Source organism: Rhinoraja longicauda, chromosome 7 (assembly GCF_053455715.1).
Source record: "Rhinoraja longicauda isolate Sanriku21f chromosome 7, sRhiLon1.1, whole genome shotgun sequence".
NCBI classification, from domain to species: domain Eukaryota; kingdom Metazoa; phylum Chordata; class Chondrichthyes; order Rajiformes; family Arhynchobatidae; genus Rhinoraja; species Rhinoraja longicauda.
The window spans coordinates 48,407,414-48,423,844 of NC_135959.1; the positions used below are offsets into that span (position 1 = coordinate 48,407,414).

A 16,431-nucleotide genomic window follows, 5' to 3' on the forward strand; every position below is an offset into this window, starting at 1 on the left:
GGAGGAGGTGCAAGTGAACCTCTGCCTCATCTGAAAAGACTGTCGGGGCCCTTGGATGGAGTCGAGGGGGGAGGTAAAAGGACAGGTGTTGCATCTACTGTGGTTGCAGGTGAGAGGGTGGTTTGGGTGGGAAGTGACAAGTTGACCAGGGAGTTGCGGAGGGAACGGTCTCTGCGGAAAGCAGAAAGGGGTGGAGATGGGAAAATGTGGCCAGTAGTGGGATCCCGTTGGAGGTGGCAAAAGTGTTGGAGGATTATATGCTGTATGCGACGGCTGATGGGGTGGAAGGTGAGGACTAGGGAGACGAATGGGGGAGGGGGAGCAAGAGCGGAGCTGCGGGATATGGAGGAGACCCTAGTGAGAGCCTCATCTATAATGGAAGAGTGGAACCTCCATTCCCAAAAGACTGAGGACTTCACCGATGACCTGGTATGGAAAACCTCATCCGGGGCGCTAATGCAGCCGTAAACGGAGGAATTGTGAGTAGGGGATAGAGTCTTTACAGTAAGCAGGGTGGGAAGAAATGTAGTCCAGATAGTTAGGGGAGTCAGTGGGTTTGTAATAGAGGTCAGTCAATAGTCTGTCTCCTGTGATGGAGATGGTGAGATCTAGAAACAGTAGGGAGATGTCGGAGATGATCCAGGTGCATTTGAGTGCAGAATGGAAATTAGTGGTGAAGTTGATGAAGTCAGTGAGTTCTGCATGGGTGCAGGAGGTAGCACCAATGCAGTCGTCAATGTAGCGGAGGTAGAGTTCGGGAATAGGGCCAGTGTATGCCTGGAACAGGGATTGTTCGACGTACCCTACAAAGAGACAGGCATAGCTGGGGCTCATGCGAGTGCCCATAACTATGCCTTGGATCTGGATTACAATGTGGCAGGAATAGCTGGGGCCCATTCTACAGTGGCATACAAAGGAAATAAATAGAATGTACGCATATACTCTTTTACCCAGAGCTAGGAAATCAAAGCCAGAGGACACAGGTTTAAGGTGAAAGGGAAACATTTAATAGGAACCTGAGGGGGAGCTTTTTTACTCAGAAGGTGGTGGGTTTATGGAATGAGCTGCCAGAGAAGTAACCTAGGTAGATATAATAACACCATTTAAAAGACACGTGGACAAGTACAAAGATAGGGAAAGGTTTAGAGGGATATTGGCCCATTGCGGGCAAACTAGCCGGCATGGGCGAGTTGGGCTGAAGGGCCTGATTCCTTGCTGTATAACTCTATGACTCAATAACAACCACTAGCGAAGAATAATCAGCCTCTCACCTGTAAGTTGTTCATTCTTTTAAATAGTTGTCAGTTGTTGATGGTTTCTGGCCAGCTGCAGAATTTATGCTCAATTGAGGAAGCTTAAGAGGGGAATATCTGGAATATGAGCATCAAAATGGCTTGGTGATGTCAAATCAGCTTTGCTGATTCAGCCTTCCCTGAACATTTCCAGCGAGCATTAGCTGCTCACATGCTAATATTCATGTCATTATGGTGCTACTGTGATTCATACAAGTATGAGTGTGTACTGCAGATATCATTTTAGAATGGGGAAAAAAAAAATTCAAGCACCACTTTATTATCAGCATGTCCATATTGATTAAACAATATGTACATAAACAGAAGGTGCCAGTGAGCCATGCGGCAGAAGCTCCCCGTGGGCTGTGGCCTGTTGGTGGGAAGCCGCCGAGTCGGCCCCTGCTTCTCTCCGCCGGCAGAATACAAGACCCGGTGGGCCGCAGACGGTAGGAGGGGCTACTGAACAGGCCCTGCTCTTCCCCGAAAACCAGAGACCGGGAGGATGGAGAGGAGCAAGACCAGTATGAGAGGGAACCGGGGTCTGTCCGACCGTGCCTTCAAGGTCGGCTGCGGGAGGCACTTCCGGGGTACAAAGAAGGACAGGCGAGGAGCGGGATGTTAGTTCACTGGATAATCCACATGGAAGGCATGGTGCCTCCTGCTTGCGGACCAGTGGACTACTTCTGTGCACTTTGCTAATTGGGGGATTGTGCTTAGGTATGCAATACTGATGAGTTATCAGTGCAGGTTTTGATTTGTTCTGTACTTTTTCATACCTCTAGTTTCCCTCTCCCTTGACTCACGGTCCGAAGAAGGGTCTCGACCCGAAACATCACCTATTCCTTTTCTCCAGAGATGCTGCCTGACCCGTTGAGTTACTCCAGCATTTTGTGTCTATCTTCTATGGGAATACTCTACTGGACTGTTTGTAAGAAATGAATTTCACTGTGCATTTGCACGTGTGAAAATATAGCACCATTGAACATTAAATAGATTGATCATAACTTCTTTCGGAGCTTTAGCTTACCATTTGAAGAATGAACTGCTCCATAAGCTTTTACATTAGCAACTCGGAAAACAAGTAGCCGATGAGAAGGCTGGATATTGGGGCACTTGCATTGGGACCTAGGTTCAAATTCAATCCAATCTGAAAAAGCGAATTTTCACCTGCAAATGATTGGATTATGTGTGCAATGCAGCTGTGACAATCTCAATCCTCGTCCCTGTGGGCATGGCTAAAGTGGCACTAAATTGTCAAGCTCACCTAGAAGTCACATAGTAGCTTGAAAAGGAAATGGGAAAAATTAAATATTTGGTTACTATTGTTTAGTTTAGAGATACAGCGCGAAAACAGGCCCTTCGGCCCACCGAGTCTGCACTGACCAGGGATCCCTGCACATTAACACTACCTTACACACACTAGGGACAATTTTTTTACATTTATACCAAGCCAATTAACCGACAAACCTGTATGTCTTTGGAATGTAGGAGGAAATCAAAGATCTCTGATAAAACCCATGCGGTCACGAGGAGAATGTATAAACTCCGTACAGACGGCATCTGTGGTCGGGATCGAACCCGGGTCTTTGGCGCTGCAAGCGCTGTAAGGCAGCAACTCTACCGCTGCACCACCGTGCTGCCCCATATAGAAAGTGCTTTCTGAGGATGGAGATCTTGCTGGCAAACTGTACTCAATGTGTAATAGGGATATTTAAGTGTTCAAAATTTGCATTAGTTATCCCAAATGTTTCTCACCTCTTGCACATTTTTTAAAACGTTTTTTTGGTGTAATCTTTTAATCAATACTCTGAACAAACTGAAGACCTCCACACCTAAAAACACGCATTGATGGATGAGGATAAACACAAAATGCTGGAGTATCTCAGCGGGTCAGGCAGCATCTCTGGAGAAAAGGAATAGGTGATGTTTCGTGCCGAGACCCTTCTTCAGACTGAAGGTCTGACTTCAGTCTAGAGAAGGGTCTTGACCCAAAATATCACCTATTCCTTTTCTCCAGAAACACGGCCTGACCCACTGAATTACTCTTGCATTTTGTGTCTATCTTTGATGTAAACCAGCATCTGCCGTTCCTTCCTGCACAATGACGGATGAGGTAAGGTTTACATAAAACAAAAAGAAGAAGCATTCAAAAGAGGGTAAAACCAATTCAGACCCTGTTGGAAAAGATGCAAATGGCCGTAAATGTTGAGAAACCAAACAATTATTAAGAAATACTGACAGGTATGATGGAAAGAAAACAGATCAAACAAAACAATGGCTTCACAGATCCTTTGCAACGTGTTATCTTGTAAATGAAAAGAAAAGAGTGAAAATGTAAAACTATTATCTTGTAACATTATTTCCAATGAAAGAAGAGCATAGCACGACAGGTATTCCCCAGAAAATCTTGGACCATCCATTGAGACTCATCAAAATTAATGTTGGCAAAATAGAAATGATGAAGAAAACAATGCCATTAATGACTTGGACAAGATGATCATTAAGGTTTTTTTTTAAGGCAGAAGAGAACAACATGTTTTGTTAAACTATCTCACCATTTTCTATATTTCAATGAGATCATCTGTAAGCTCCAGAGACTGTAAGGTCATCTGACTCAATATCCTCTCAGGAAAACCCCCAACATTTGTTATTGATATTAAAGTATGACAAATCCCCAGATCAGTGTTTTATTGCAGGTTTTAAAAGAAGGCAATGAGACTATTGCAGATCTCTGCCTATAATCTTGTGAGGCTAACTTGATTTAGGATCCATTTCTTTAGATTGGAAAATTACTTCTGTCGTGCCACTTTTTATGAAAGTGAACAGGTGAGCAGGGGAAACCGGAAACCAGTTAGCCTCACACTCTTCAGCAGGTAATTGCTCAATTCTACTTTTTTGAAGATAATCAGTCACTCCATAAAACATTTCTGCTGATCAGAATTCACTTAAAAAGCTTAAGTCATTCCTCATGAACATTACCTTTTTGAAGGGATTACTAAAATGGTGCATAGGAAAACATCCATGGTCTTTATTCCTGTTGTGCCTTGCAGATGGTGGAAGTCTTTTGTGAATTAACTGTCGGAGTCTCCTTTGGCGGCATATCCCATCTCTGATGTGCTCATGGAGCTTTGGTAATTAAATGGCTGGTTGAGGTCTAGTAGTGAAGGTAACTCTTTTGGGCGCACGAGGAACTACAGATACTGGTTTACAAAATAAGACACAAAGTGCTGGAGTAACTCAGTGGGTCAGGCAGCTTCTCTGGAGGCATGGATGCGTGATGTTTTGAGTTGGGATCCTTCTTCAAAGTCTGAAGAAGAGTTCCAACCTAAAACGTCACCTATCCATGTTCTCCAGAGATGCTGCATGACTCGCAGAGTTACTCCAGCACTTTGTGCCTTATTTCTCATGGAAATTAGGCAACGGTAATAGAGTTGTATATCAAGGGGAAATGGTCACATTTCCAATTAATGGAGATTGTTTTTGGTAGAAAAAAAATATATTTTGAAGCCAAGGGGGCAAAGACATCTGGGTTTGGACTGCCTTTCCAAGATGGGTGTGTGCACAGCAATAATTGGTAACAAGAACCGTAACAAAATGACTTGTTGAGTGCATGATCGATTAGATTTTTTTTGCATTATGGTATTTTGTATTCATCTAGACCAGGTGGTGTTTAAGAGTGAAAAGGGCAGTCTTTCATCTGAGTTCTTTGAAACTATTAAAAAATGTGTTTGTCCTGTCAAAGCATAATAACTACGTCAAAGACTGGACGAGAGGCAAAAAGTGTTGGAGTTATTCACTGGGTCAGGCAGCACCTCTAGAGAAAAAGGATGCGTGATGTTTTGGATTAGGAACCCGAAATGTTATCCATCCTTTTTCTCCGGAGATGATGCCTGACCCATTGAGTTACTCCAGTACTTTGTGCCTATCTTTGGTATAAACCAGATCTGCAATTCCTTTCTACACTAGAGGGCATAGTTTTAAGGTAAGAGTCAAGTCAAGTCAAGTCAATTTTATTTGTATAGCACATTTAAAAACAACCCACGTTGACCAAAGTGCTGTACATCAGTTCAGGTACTAAGAAACGAACATACAATGGCACACAAACATAACAGCACATACACAAACAGTTCACAGCACCCCCTCAGAGGGAGAGAGTTTAAAGGAGATGGGTGGGGCAGGTCTTTTACACAGAAGCTGGCGGGTGCCTGGAACATGCTGCTAGGGGTAGTGTTGAAGGCAGATATGATAGTGGCATTTAAGTTGCAGTTACATGGCAGGTGGATATACAGGAATTGGAGGGGTATGGATTATATGTTGGCAGATGAAGTTAGTTTTTCTTCGTATTATATTTGGCACAGACATTGTGCGTCAATGGCCTGTTTCTGCACTGTTCATTTCTATGTTCTAACTGAAAGATACTGACAAAGTTGCAATCGCAATAACATCGCAAACCATTGAAGTTTGTTGAAAGCTATTGGTTTTGAACAAGGAAATCAGCTCCAAGATGAGGACATACGTGGCTTTATCATTGTACTAATGAAGCATACAATCTGTGCAAATGCTCTACACTGCCTGATGTTCTTTCATCAAGGAGATTAGCATGAATATTCTTTTCCTTGAGTGGATTTCTTCTGAGTTATCCTTAGGCAGTAGTAGGTTGCAAAATGTGGCATAAGTCACCATCCTTGCTTGAAATGATCCAGAGGTCAATAAATTCAGCATGACAGTACCATAATTCCATCGGCATATGTGTGCAACTCTGGCTGTTGAAGGTGGCAGACTACTGTCAACTTTGGTCTTTGAAAGTATTGGCCTCCGGATTCAGGAAGAGATGGATGTAGGAACATTGGTTCTGACACACGATTCTCCTAGCTATGATCCTTCTCTCCCTCTCTCTGTACCCTCCTCTGTGAAGTATCACTGTGCTTAGCGCTCACACTCTACCACTTAATGAAGGATATTTTGGGATTTGAAGACTGCGTCACAGACTTGTCGAGGCTCTAACGGTTACATTTGAGGAGAAATTACAGAAATAATTAATGTCTTTTTTGTAATATAGAAGTGGTGATTAGATGGAAGTTATGGGAAACCATTGTAGATGCAGAGAGAGTATTTTGGGTGTTTTTGAGTCTAGGACTGGTAACACATAGAGGCAGAAGAGGAGGGCTGTTACATGTAAAGGTTTGTAGAAGTTTGTAAGTTCTATAGATGGCCACAAATTCTATATCAGTTGTTATTTTAGAGTTTCGTTGACCAAAAATATCAAGGAATTTGGAAGTAAGGCAGCAGGGATATAGAGTTTATTTACAGGTCAGCCATAAAATCAATAGAAAGCAAACTGACTTTAGTTTAGTGTAGTTTAAAGATATAGTGTGGAAACAGGCCCTATGGCACACAGAGTCCAAGTTGACCAACGATCACCATTACACTACCACACACTACACACTAGGGACAATTTAACACTATTACCAAAGCCAATTATCCTACAAACCTATACGTTTTTGCATCTCTGGAGGACATGATAAGTGACGATTCGGGTTCGATTCGATTCAGGTGCTGTCGGTGTGGAGTTTGCATGTTCTCCCTCTGACCGCATAGGTTCCTCTAGGTGCTCAGGTTTCCTCTCACATCCCAAAGACGTGCAAGTATGTAAGGTAATTGGCCTATGTAAATTGTGGACTTGGTGGACCAAAGAGCCTGTTTCCATGCTGTATCTCTGTATCCACCATATCTCTAAACTAAACTACAAATTCTGGGAGTGTTGATATGAATTACTTGCAATAGCAATGGGTTGGAGGAAATTTTGTATGTGCACATCATTTGCTCAGTGTGAAGGTAATATTATTGTGCAAAATATTTTAGTTTGCACTGTCTATTCGCATTCTTTGTGCATGAGTTAAAACATGCGCAAACAGATGGGAAAATCTGACTCCCAGTAAAATGAGACAAGATTAAATGGATGGAAAATCTGTTTAAATATAAAACTACTTTAATATTAAAAATAAAACTTTACTTAGTAAAATATGTGCGCTCTGGCAATTAGTGCCAAAATTATGACAAGGAAAATAACCAGAGTTTAATGTTGAGAATTGAAGGTAGGGTCAGAGCTGTCTGGTGTCTGGCACATCCTGCTGTGGATCTATACAACACAACTGTGTGGAGGTCTTCTGCCCATCATCTTCAGTGGGAGGTTGGAAGAAGCTGAACAGGCACAAGGAAGAAAGGGTTCAGAATTTACAGAAATATGTCATTAAATAATTCCTAAAAAGGAACACATTTTAGACCGTGGGGCTAATTCCAGGCTCCCGATTTGGAAACCGTGCTTCAAGAGAGCTTGGGTCAGAGAGGAAGTTACACCATGCATAGTACAGTATAAACTGAAAATGTGTATCACAATAAAAGACATAAAGTGCTGGAGTAACTTAATGGGTCAGGCAGCTTTTTTGTAGTTACTCCAGCACATTTTCTTTTGTACCTGCTGAGTTTGTCCAACACATTATGTTCTATTTTGTATGTTGCCTGACCTGCTGAGTTACTCCAGCACATTCAGTCTGAAGAAGGGTCCTGACCTGAAACATCATCTCTCCATGTTCTCTAGGGATGCTGCCTGGCCCACTGAGTTACTCAAGAACTTTGTGTCGTCCCAGCACATTATTTTTCAGTGAACCAGCATCTGCCTTTCCTTGTATCAATGTGAATCACAGTGTTAGATTTGAGAAGTTGTATGGTGTTCTATGTGTTGACACAGATTAAAATAAAATTAATTGACTTACCTACAACTCACCTTGAACAATGAACCAAATCTTTTGCAGGCTTGCCAACAATTGCTGTTAGAACTGCTCGAACTTACAGTTCTTCTCATTGGAATCTGTTGGAATGGACATTGACCTCAGATAGCTTTTGGTACCTCAGCCTCCCAACATACAGCCTCTCTCTGACTCTTTTCAGACTCCCTCCCTACCCTTCTCCTCCGGCTTGAGTGAAATGACAGTGAGATGACAGTGAAATTCAGTGTTGGAGACATCTCCCAGTGGTAGGGACGGCCCTCACAGTGCCTTGTGAATCAGCTGGGAGCCTGAAATCTGTTGAATCACACTGCATAGTCCTGATGACATGAAGCTGGTGAGCTCAGGTAGTTCTCTGGTCATTATTAAAAATCTTGACCCAGCACTATGCTGTACAGAGAAATCAATCCTTTAGAAACTCTGTGTTCTTCCATAGCAAAGCAGGGACCTGCTATGTTGATACATTTTGAAATATTAATGGTGCTTTAAGCAGATATTAACAATCGCTGGTGGCAGCAGGTTCATCGTGAAAAATCTTATTATGTCCACCGAAGAATGGTTTAGTATTGCAAGGTAAGAGCATCCATTTGTCAAAAGCTTGTATTTGATAATCTAGCTTTCTAGTCAAGTTGCTCTGGCAGATATTTTCTGATGCCTTATGGAATTTGCTCAAATTAATGTGCAAGATCTCAGTATAACAGGTCACTGAACAGCACATTCAGGTGTGAAACAGGTCTTTCCTGATTATATGCATAGTTGCACCTTGTTCCTTTTGCAGGATTAGCATTCTTACCAGGTAACTTAAAACCAGATGTGAGAAACCTTGTCACAAATTAATCTTTAATGTCAGCACCATATGGTAGTGAAGGGCAGTCTTGTGGTACGAAGGACGTTCTCCTGTCTATGTGCATGTCTGTTCCACCAAGTTATAAACTGTTATTTTGCTTCAATTGCAGAGAATTAGAAAGAGACCTGCGGCCATCAAACAGATACCTGGACACAGATCATTCTGTCAGTGAGGAGCTGGAAGATATCTCAGGAATACTGCAGTGCTCGGCAAATGTCCTTGGTAGAATTGTTTTTTTATATTCTATGTCACTCAAGAGTGTTGTTTTTTCTTGCAAAATATTTTGTAAGTCAGAAGTAGCTTGAATGTCATTTTGATTCTGTCCACCTTGGTGGCCATGGTTTGATTTCCAGTAGAAACTATTTTAATCTTAGTTTAGTTTAGTTTAGAGATACAGCGCAGAAACAGGCCCTTCAGCCAATCGAGTCCAAGCCGACCAGTGATCACTGTACACTAGCACTATCCTACACGCTAGGAACAAGTTACAATCTCTACCGAAGCCAATTAACCTATAAACCTGCAAGTCTTTGGAGTGTGGGAGGAAAACGGAGCACCTGGAGGAAACCGTGACGGTCACAGGGAGAACGTACAAACTCCATACAAACAGCACCCCTAGTCAGGATCGAACCAGGGTATCTGGCGCTGTAAGGCAGCACCTCTACCGCTGCGCCACTGTGCCGCCCTACATACAAACCATTGTGGAATAAGCTTCTAATGTGATTAATGTTGATTTGAATCACCATTTTATAGGATGGACCCTGAAGTGGTTACTCATTCAGTAATTTGTATCTTGTTGATCCTTCATACAGTTAAAAATCTTATTCCCCAGAATATGACTCAGATTAGTGCATGTTCACTATTAAGGGAAGCTGGCAAATGCACTGAAAGTCTTTTATGATCAGACTTAACTTGTGAGTCCCCACAGTGGCCTTAAAGAAAGAAGTAAATCAAATGGAAAACCTCTAGTAAATGAGCAAAAACTTACCTTAATAAAAACAGAAACACACAGAAACAGTAAAGGGATTTAAGAAATGTATGTTTAAAAGAGAAATGAAATAAATAATAGTGTCATTGGGTTTAAGTATCAAGGGAGATGCCGGTGCTTTGCAGTAACTCTCCACAAAAGCAGGTGAGCTGAAGTGAATGTAAATTTCCGAATATCAGAAATTTAGAGACTATAAGAAACGAGTAGAGGAGTAGGCCAAAAAAGACATCGAGTGCTGGAATAACTCAGCAGGTCAAGCAGCACCCACTAGTGCGAAGGTCTAGGACCAGAGGGCACAGCCTCCGAAAAAAAGGACGTACGTTTAGAAAGGAGATGAGGAAGAATTTATTTGGCCAGAGGGTGGTGAATCTGTGGGATTCATTGCCACAGACGGCTGCGGAGGCCAAATCATTGGGTATTTTTTTTAAAGAGATTGACAGATTCTTGATTAGTAAGGGTTTCAAAGGTTATGGGCGAGGCGAGGCCCGGCGATCTGCGAGGCGTGGCCGGGTGAGTGGAGCGGCGAGGAGAGGCCCGGTGAACAACGAGGCCCTGCCCGGTCTGGCGAGGCCCGGCGAGCAGCGAGGCCAGGCAAGAGGCAAGGCGGGGTGAGCGGCGGGGCAAATGTCAAGGCATATGTTTTCAGGAAAAATGACAGATTTGCTGTAGATAGACACGCTGGGCCCTCCTTTCGGGCTGGGCCGGGCCTCCTTTCGGGCCGGGCCGTGTCGGGCCAGGCCTCCTTTTGGGCTGGGCCGGGCCTCCTTTCGGGCTGGGCCGGGCCTCCTTTCGGGCCGGGCCTCAATTCGGGCCGGGCGAGGCCTCATTTCGGACCAAGCCGGGCCTCCTTTGGGGTCAGGCCGGGCCGGGCCGGGCCTCCTTTCGGGTCAGGCCGGGCCGGGCCAGGCCTCATTTCGGGCCGGGTGAGGTCGGGCCGGGCCGGGCCTCCTTTCAGGCCGGGCAGGGCCTCCTTTCGGGCTGGTCCGGGCCAAGCCTCTCTTCGGGCTGGGCCGGACCTCCTTTCAGGCGGGACGGGGCAGGGCAGGGCCGGGCCTCCTTTCGGGCCGGGTCGGGCCTCCTTTCGGGACGGGCGGGGCTTCCTTTCGAACCAGGCGGGGCCTCCTTTCAGGCCGGGCTGGGGGGAGGGGGGGAGGGGGGATCTGGCACTGCTCAAATGCGTGAGGGGTTTGGGCCCAGCGGGTCCACTTGGTCTGGTAAGTCCAACCTTTAACTGCTCGGGAGCGGTGAAGGAGACGCTCATGGCTGAGAGCAGCAACAGGAGGGCTCAGCGGCGAGGGCAGCGATGGAGACGCCCGGGGTTTAGAGCGGGAGGAGGCAGCAGTGGCTCAGCGGGGCTCCGGGGCCCAACTGTGAAAGAGACGCCCATGGTTTGGAGCGGCGGCAGCGGTGATGGTGGGGCGGGGGCTCCAGGGCGGAGCGGCGACCATGATGGAGTCACAAGAGGTTTGGAGTGGCGGCAGCGGATGGCGGAGCGCGGAGCGGTGGCCATGGTGGAGACGCCCGGGGTTTAGAGTGGGAGCGGCGGCGGCGGCGGTGCGATGGCTCAGCGGGAGCTGGAGGGTGGGACGGCGGCCATGATGGAGACGCCCGGGATTTGGAGCGGCGGGGGTGACGCTCCCCCCACGTGGGGCCGTGGACCCAATCGGACGTCTGGCGGAAAGTGGGACCTGAAAGCAAAATGGTGACCCTCCCCCCAACTGCGCACAGCAGTCACCCTGGGGCCATCTTACATTAGTGTAGGCACGGGTCTGGCGGCCATCTTACGTGCGTACCGGCCCGACTGGTTTTTAAAAACTTTAAAATGTAAATAACTTTAAAAATATAACACCGATTTCAATAAAACTACTTGCATTACCATTAAAGCGACGACGGTGAGTAAGGTGGGCCTAAAATTGTCACGCTATCGTGTACCATTTTGGCTGTAGTTCGATCACAAACAAACAAACAAACGAGAGTTTTATTATTTAGATGGCGGAGTAGACTCGATTAGCCGAATGGCCTAATTTTGCTTCTATGACTTATGAACTTACGAGCATCCCTGGAGAAAATGAACAAGAACCTATCCATGTTCTCCAGGGATACCTGCCAGACCCATTGAATTACTCCAGCACATTGTGTCTTTTTTTGTAAACCAGCATCTGCAGTTGCTTGTTTTACAGGAGTAGGCCAATTTGTCACTCAAGCATGCAAAGTCATGGCTGATCCAACAAAGCACGACTTTGGATTTTATAGCATCTTTTCATATCCCTAGATATTATCCAGCAAAACAATACGTTTGAAGTGTGGTGGCAATTGTAATATGTGGAACATAGCAGCCGATATGAATCAGTATTACTAAAATAGATTATCTCATTATTTAGTGACAAGAATCACTAAATAATTAGCTAATCTATTTTGGTAATACTGCTTCAAAGATAAACATTGGCTAGGGCACCAGAGAAAATTCCCATGATTTTCTTTGTAATTATGCCATGGAATCTTTACACATATTGGACAGGGAAGACATATGAGCTTCAGTTTAACATCTGTTCTAAAAGACATCAGCTCTGAGAAGGCAGCACTGCATCTGTACTGCATTGTATGCCTGAGCTCAAGGGGCTGGAATGGGGCTTTTGACTCTGAAATTATTACATCAAATATAGAATGATACATCACAGGAATGGTACTTCACAATGTCCAAACCAAACATGATGTCTGGTTAAACTAATTTCGTCTGCCTGCGGCATAAGCTTCCATTTTTTGCATATCCATGTGCCTCTTAAATGGCATTATCGTATCTGCCTCAACTACCATCCACAGTAACGAGTGTTCCAGGCATCCACCACTCTGTGTAAACAAATTGCCCCACACATCTCCTATATACTTTGCCCCTCTCACCTTAAGGCTATACCCTCTAGTCCTTGACATTTCCAGCCTAGGAATTAGATTCTGATTGTCTACCCTATCTATGCCACCAATAATATTTTATACTTCTATCAGGTCTCCCTCAACCTCCAATATTCCAGAGAAAATTATCCGTTTGTTCAATCTCCCCTTATTTATAATACTATCTAATCTCGGCAGCATTCTGGCAAACTTCTTCTGCACCCTCTCCAAAGCCTCAACATCATTCCTATAATGAAGTGAACTGTTGTCACTGAGCTTGAGTGATAACATATGCAATTTTCCTTTTCTCTCATATTTCTGTGTCTTCGTTAACAATTGTTTTTCTCTATTCTGTTTTAAAAATATGGAATAATTTCTGATAAGACTACATTCTGCAGAAGGATTTCCATATTCCAGCAGCATTTTCAATATAAAAATATTATCATAACATCTTAGAAATATCGAAACAGAAAATAGGTGCAGGAGGAGGCCATTTGGCCCTTCGAGCCAGTACCATTCATTGTGGTCATGGCTGATCATCCACCATCAGTAACCCGTGCCTGCCTTCTCCCCATATCCCTTGATTTCGCTAGCCCCTAGAGCTCTATCTAACTCTCTTTTAAATTCATCCAGTGAATTGGCCTCTACTGCCTTCTGTGGCAGAGAATTCCACAAATTCACAACTCTCTGGGTGAATTTTTTTTTTTCTCATCTCAGTTTTAAATGGCCTTCCCTTTATTCTGAGACTGTGGCCCCTAGTTCTGGACTACCCCAACATTGGGAACATTTTTCCTGCATCTAGCTTGTCCAGTCCTTTTATATTTTTATATGTTTCTTTAAGATTCCCTCTCATCCTTCTAAATTCTAGAGAGTGCAAGCCCAGTATTTCCAATCTTTCCTCATATGACATTCCTGCCATCCTGGGGATTAACCTTGTTAATCTTGTTAATTCCTTAATGGTAAGTTTAAGTTAATAACCCTTATATTGCTGACTGCACTGACTGCGGCATGGTAGCGCAGCGGTAGAGTTGCTGCTTTACAGCGAATGCAGCGCCGGAGACTCAGGTTCGATCCTGACTACGGGTGCTGCACTGTAAGGAGTTTGTACGTTCTCCCCGTGACCTGCGTGGGTTTTCTCCGAGATCTTCGGTTTCCTCCCACACTCCAAAGACGTACAGGTATGTAGGTTAATTGGCTGGGTAAATGTAAAAAAAAAAAAATTGTCCCTAGTGGGTGTAGGATAGTGTTAATGTACGGGGATCACTGGGCGGCACGGACTTGGAGGGCCGAAAAGGCCTGTTTCCGGTTGTATATATATGATATGATATGAAAGCGCACTTCAAACATTTTCTCTCAATCTTTTTAATTAAATGGCTGCACGTCTTAGTTTCCCAGTTCCTCCACAATCAATGACAATATTGAAATCCCTTTTGCCCATTATGGAGACACATTGTCATGTTTAATATGTTCTGGTCAATCTTGGTTCATTGCTATTAATGGGCTTATTGTGGTTTCAATAATGGAAAGTGCAAAACCCCACAGATTGCTCTGAGAATTGCTTTCCATAAATTTATCTTTTCACTCTTGGACTCTCTTTATATGAACTTAGCTAAACCAGTGTTCCATTCAGTGCCAAAGAGTAAAAGCTGATCCATTTAACGTCATAAAATCTTAAAAGGAAGTTGTAGCACAACTACCGAGAATCTATTTTCTCTGGAGATAAATTTAAAAACAAAGGCACATGAAATCTGTTTCTGAACTGTCTCCAGCACTGAAATCTCAAACATGTTCATGTATGTATGTACAAACATATTCTGTGTCTATATGTATTCACATGTAGGTGAGTGCATATGCATGTTTGTTCATTAGTTCATTAGTGACAGGAACAAAATTAGGCCATTCAGCCCATCGAGTCTACTCCGCCATTCATTCAATCATGATTTATCTTTCCCACTCACCTCCATGCTCATACCTTCTCCCCAAAATTGTTGACAACGCTAATCAAGAATCTGTCAACCCTTAAAGATACCCAATAACTTGGCCTCCGCAACTGGTGACACAGTGGTGCAGCGGTAGAATTGCTGCCTTTCAGTGTAAGAGACCCGGGTTCCATCCTGGTTCCATCCTGGTTATGGGTGCTGTCTGTATGAAGATTGTTTTTTCTCCCTGTGACCGTGTCGGTTTTCTCCAGGTGCTCCGATTTCTTCGCACACCCCAAAGACATACAGGTTTGTAGGTTAATTGGCTTCGTTTAAAAAAAATTGCAAATTGTCCCTACTGTGTAGGATAGTGCTAGGGTATGGGGTGATCGCTGTTCGGCAGTGACTATGGGCCGAAGGGTCTGTTTCCGCGCTGTATCTCTAAAACAAAAAGCCGTCTGTGGCAATAAACTCCATAGATTCACCATCCTCTGAATAAAGAAATTCCTCCTCATCTTTTTATTGGTACGTCCTTTTATACTGAGGTTATGCCCTCTGGTCCTAGACTCTCCCACTAGTGGAAGCATCCTCTCCATTTCCACTCTATCCAGGCGTTTCACTATCTGATAAGTTTCAATTAGGTCCCCCCATCGTCCTTCCAAACTCCAGTGAATGCAGGCCCAGTGAATGCAGGCCCAGTGATGTCAAATGCTCATCATTCGTTGACATAATCATCCTTGGTATCATTTTCGTAAAAATCCTCTCCAACACCAGCGCATCCCTCCTCAGATACAGGGCTCAAAACTGGTCATAATACTCGAAATGTGGTCTGAACAGTGCCTTATTAAGCCTCACCATTACATCCCTGTGTGTGAGATTGTGAGTGTGTCCATGTATTGGTGATGTCACCTTAAGGTGTGGTTGGATTAAAGGTAGTCTACAGAACAAATTTTATTTCCTCTGATTTGTGTAGTACTTTTGTCCCCATGGTCAAATAATCAATGTATTTTGTTAACTATGGACTGGCAGTGCTAAGACATGGTGAACAATGGATGCACTAAATTTAAAAAAAAAATTCCATAACATCCAAGTCTATTTTGATATATTTATGGTGGCCACTTTCCCAGAAGATCTGTTATTTATGCCTATCTGTCTGTAATTGTTCCTTCATCTTGTTGTTTATTTAACATCATTCTGCAGTTTTTAGATATCTATTTCAAAATTAGCTGCACTTTACAATTTGTTATTTTCAACCTAATTAACTTATTTGGCTTGAACTTGTGATCTTAACTCTGATGGTTTGGAGGAAACATGATTATTTCACCTATTACAACATTTTAACTCCTCATGTCAAATTCTGTAGCGGGCATTCCAGGAGAAGAGAGACAAATATACATACAGTGCCCTCCACAATGTTTGGGACAAAGACCCATCATTTAATTATTTGCCTCTGTACTCCACAATTTGAGATTTGTAACAGGAAAAAAATCATATGTGGTTAAAGTGCACATTGTCAGATTTTAATAAAGGCTATTTTTATACATTTTGGTTTCACCATGTAGAAATTACAGCAGCGTTTATACAGAGACCCCCCATTTCAGGGCACCTTAATGTTTGGGACACAGCAACGTCATGTAAATGAAAGTAGTCATGTTTAATATTTTGTTGCATATCCTTTGCATGCAATGACTGCTTGAAGTCTGCGATTCATGGACAT

At 43.7% G+C, this 16,431-nt stretch overlaps 1 protein-coding gene across 2 annotated transcripts in view; it reads left to right on the forward strand.

The window, feature by feature from the left end:
* Nucleotides 1-16,431, forward strand: part of gucy1a2 (guanylate cyclase 1, soluble, alpha 2) — a 107,372-nt gene that overhangs the window by 31,322 nt on the left and 59,619 nt on the right. For both annotated transcript variants that reach the window (XM_078402494.1, XM_078402495.1), the window contains one exon: nt 9,034-9,146. In XM_078402494.1, coding sequence (XP_078258620.1) covers nt 9,034-9,146 — 113 coding nt within the window. The remainder of the gene's footprint in view (nt 1-9,033; nt 9,147-16,431) is intronic.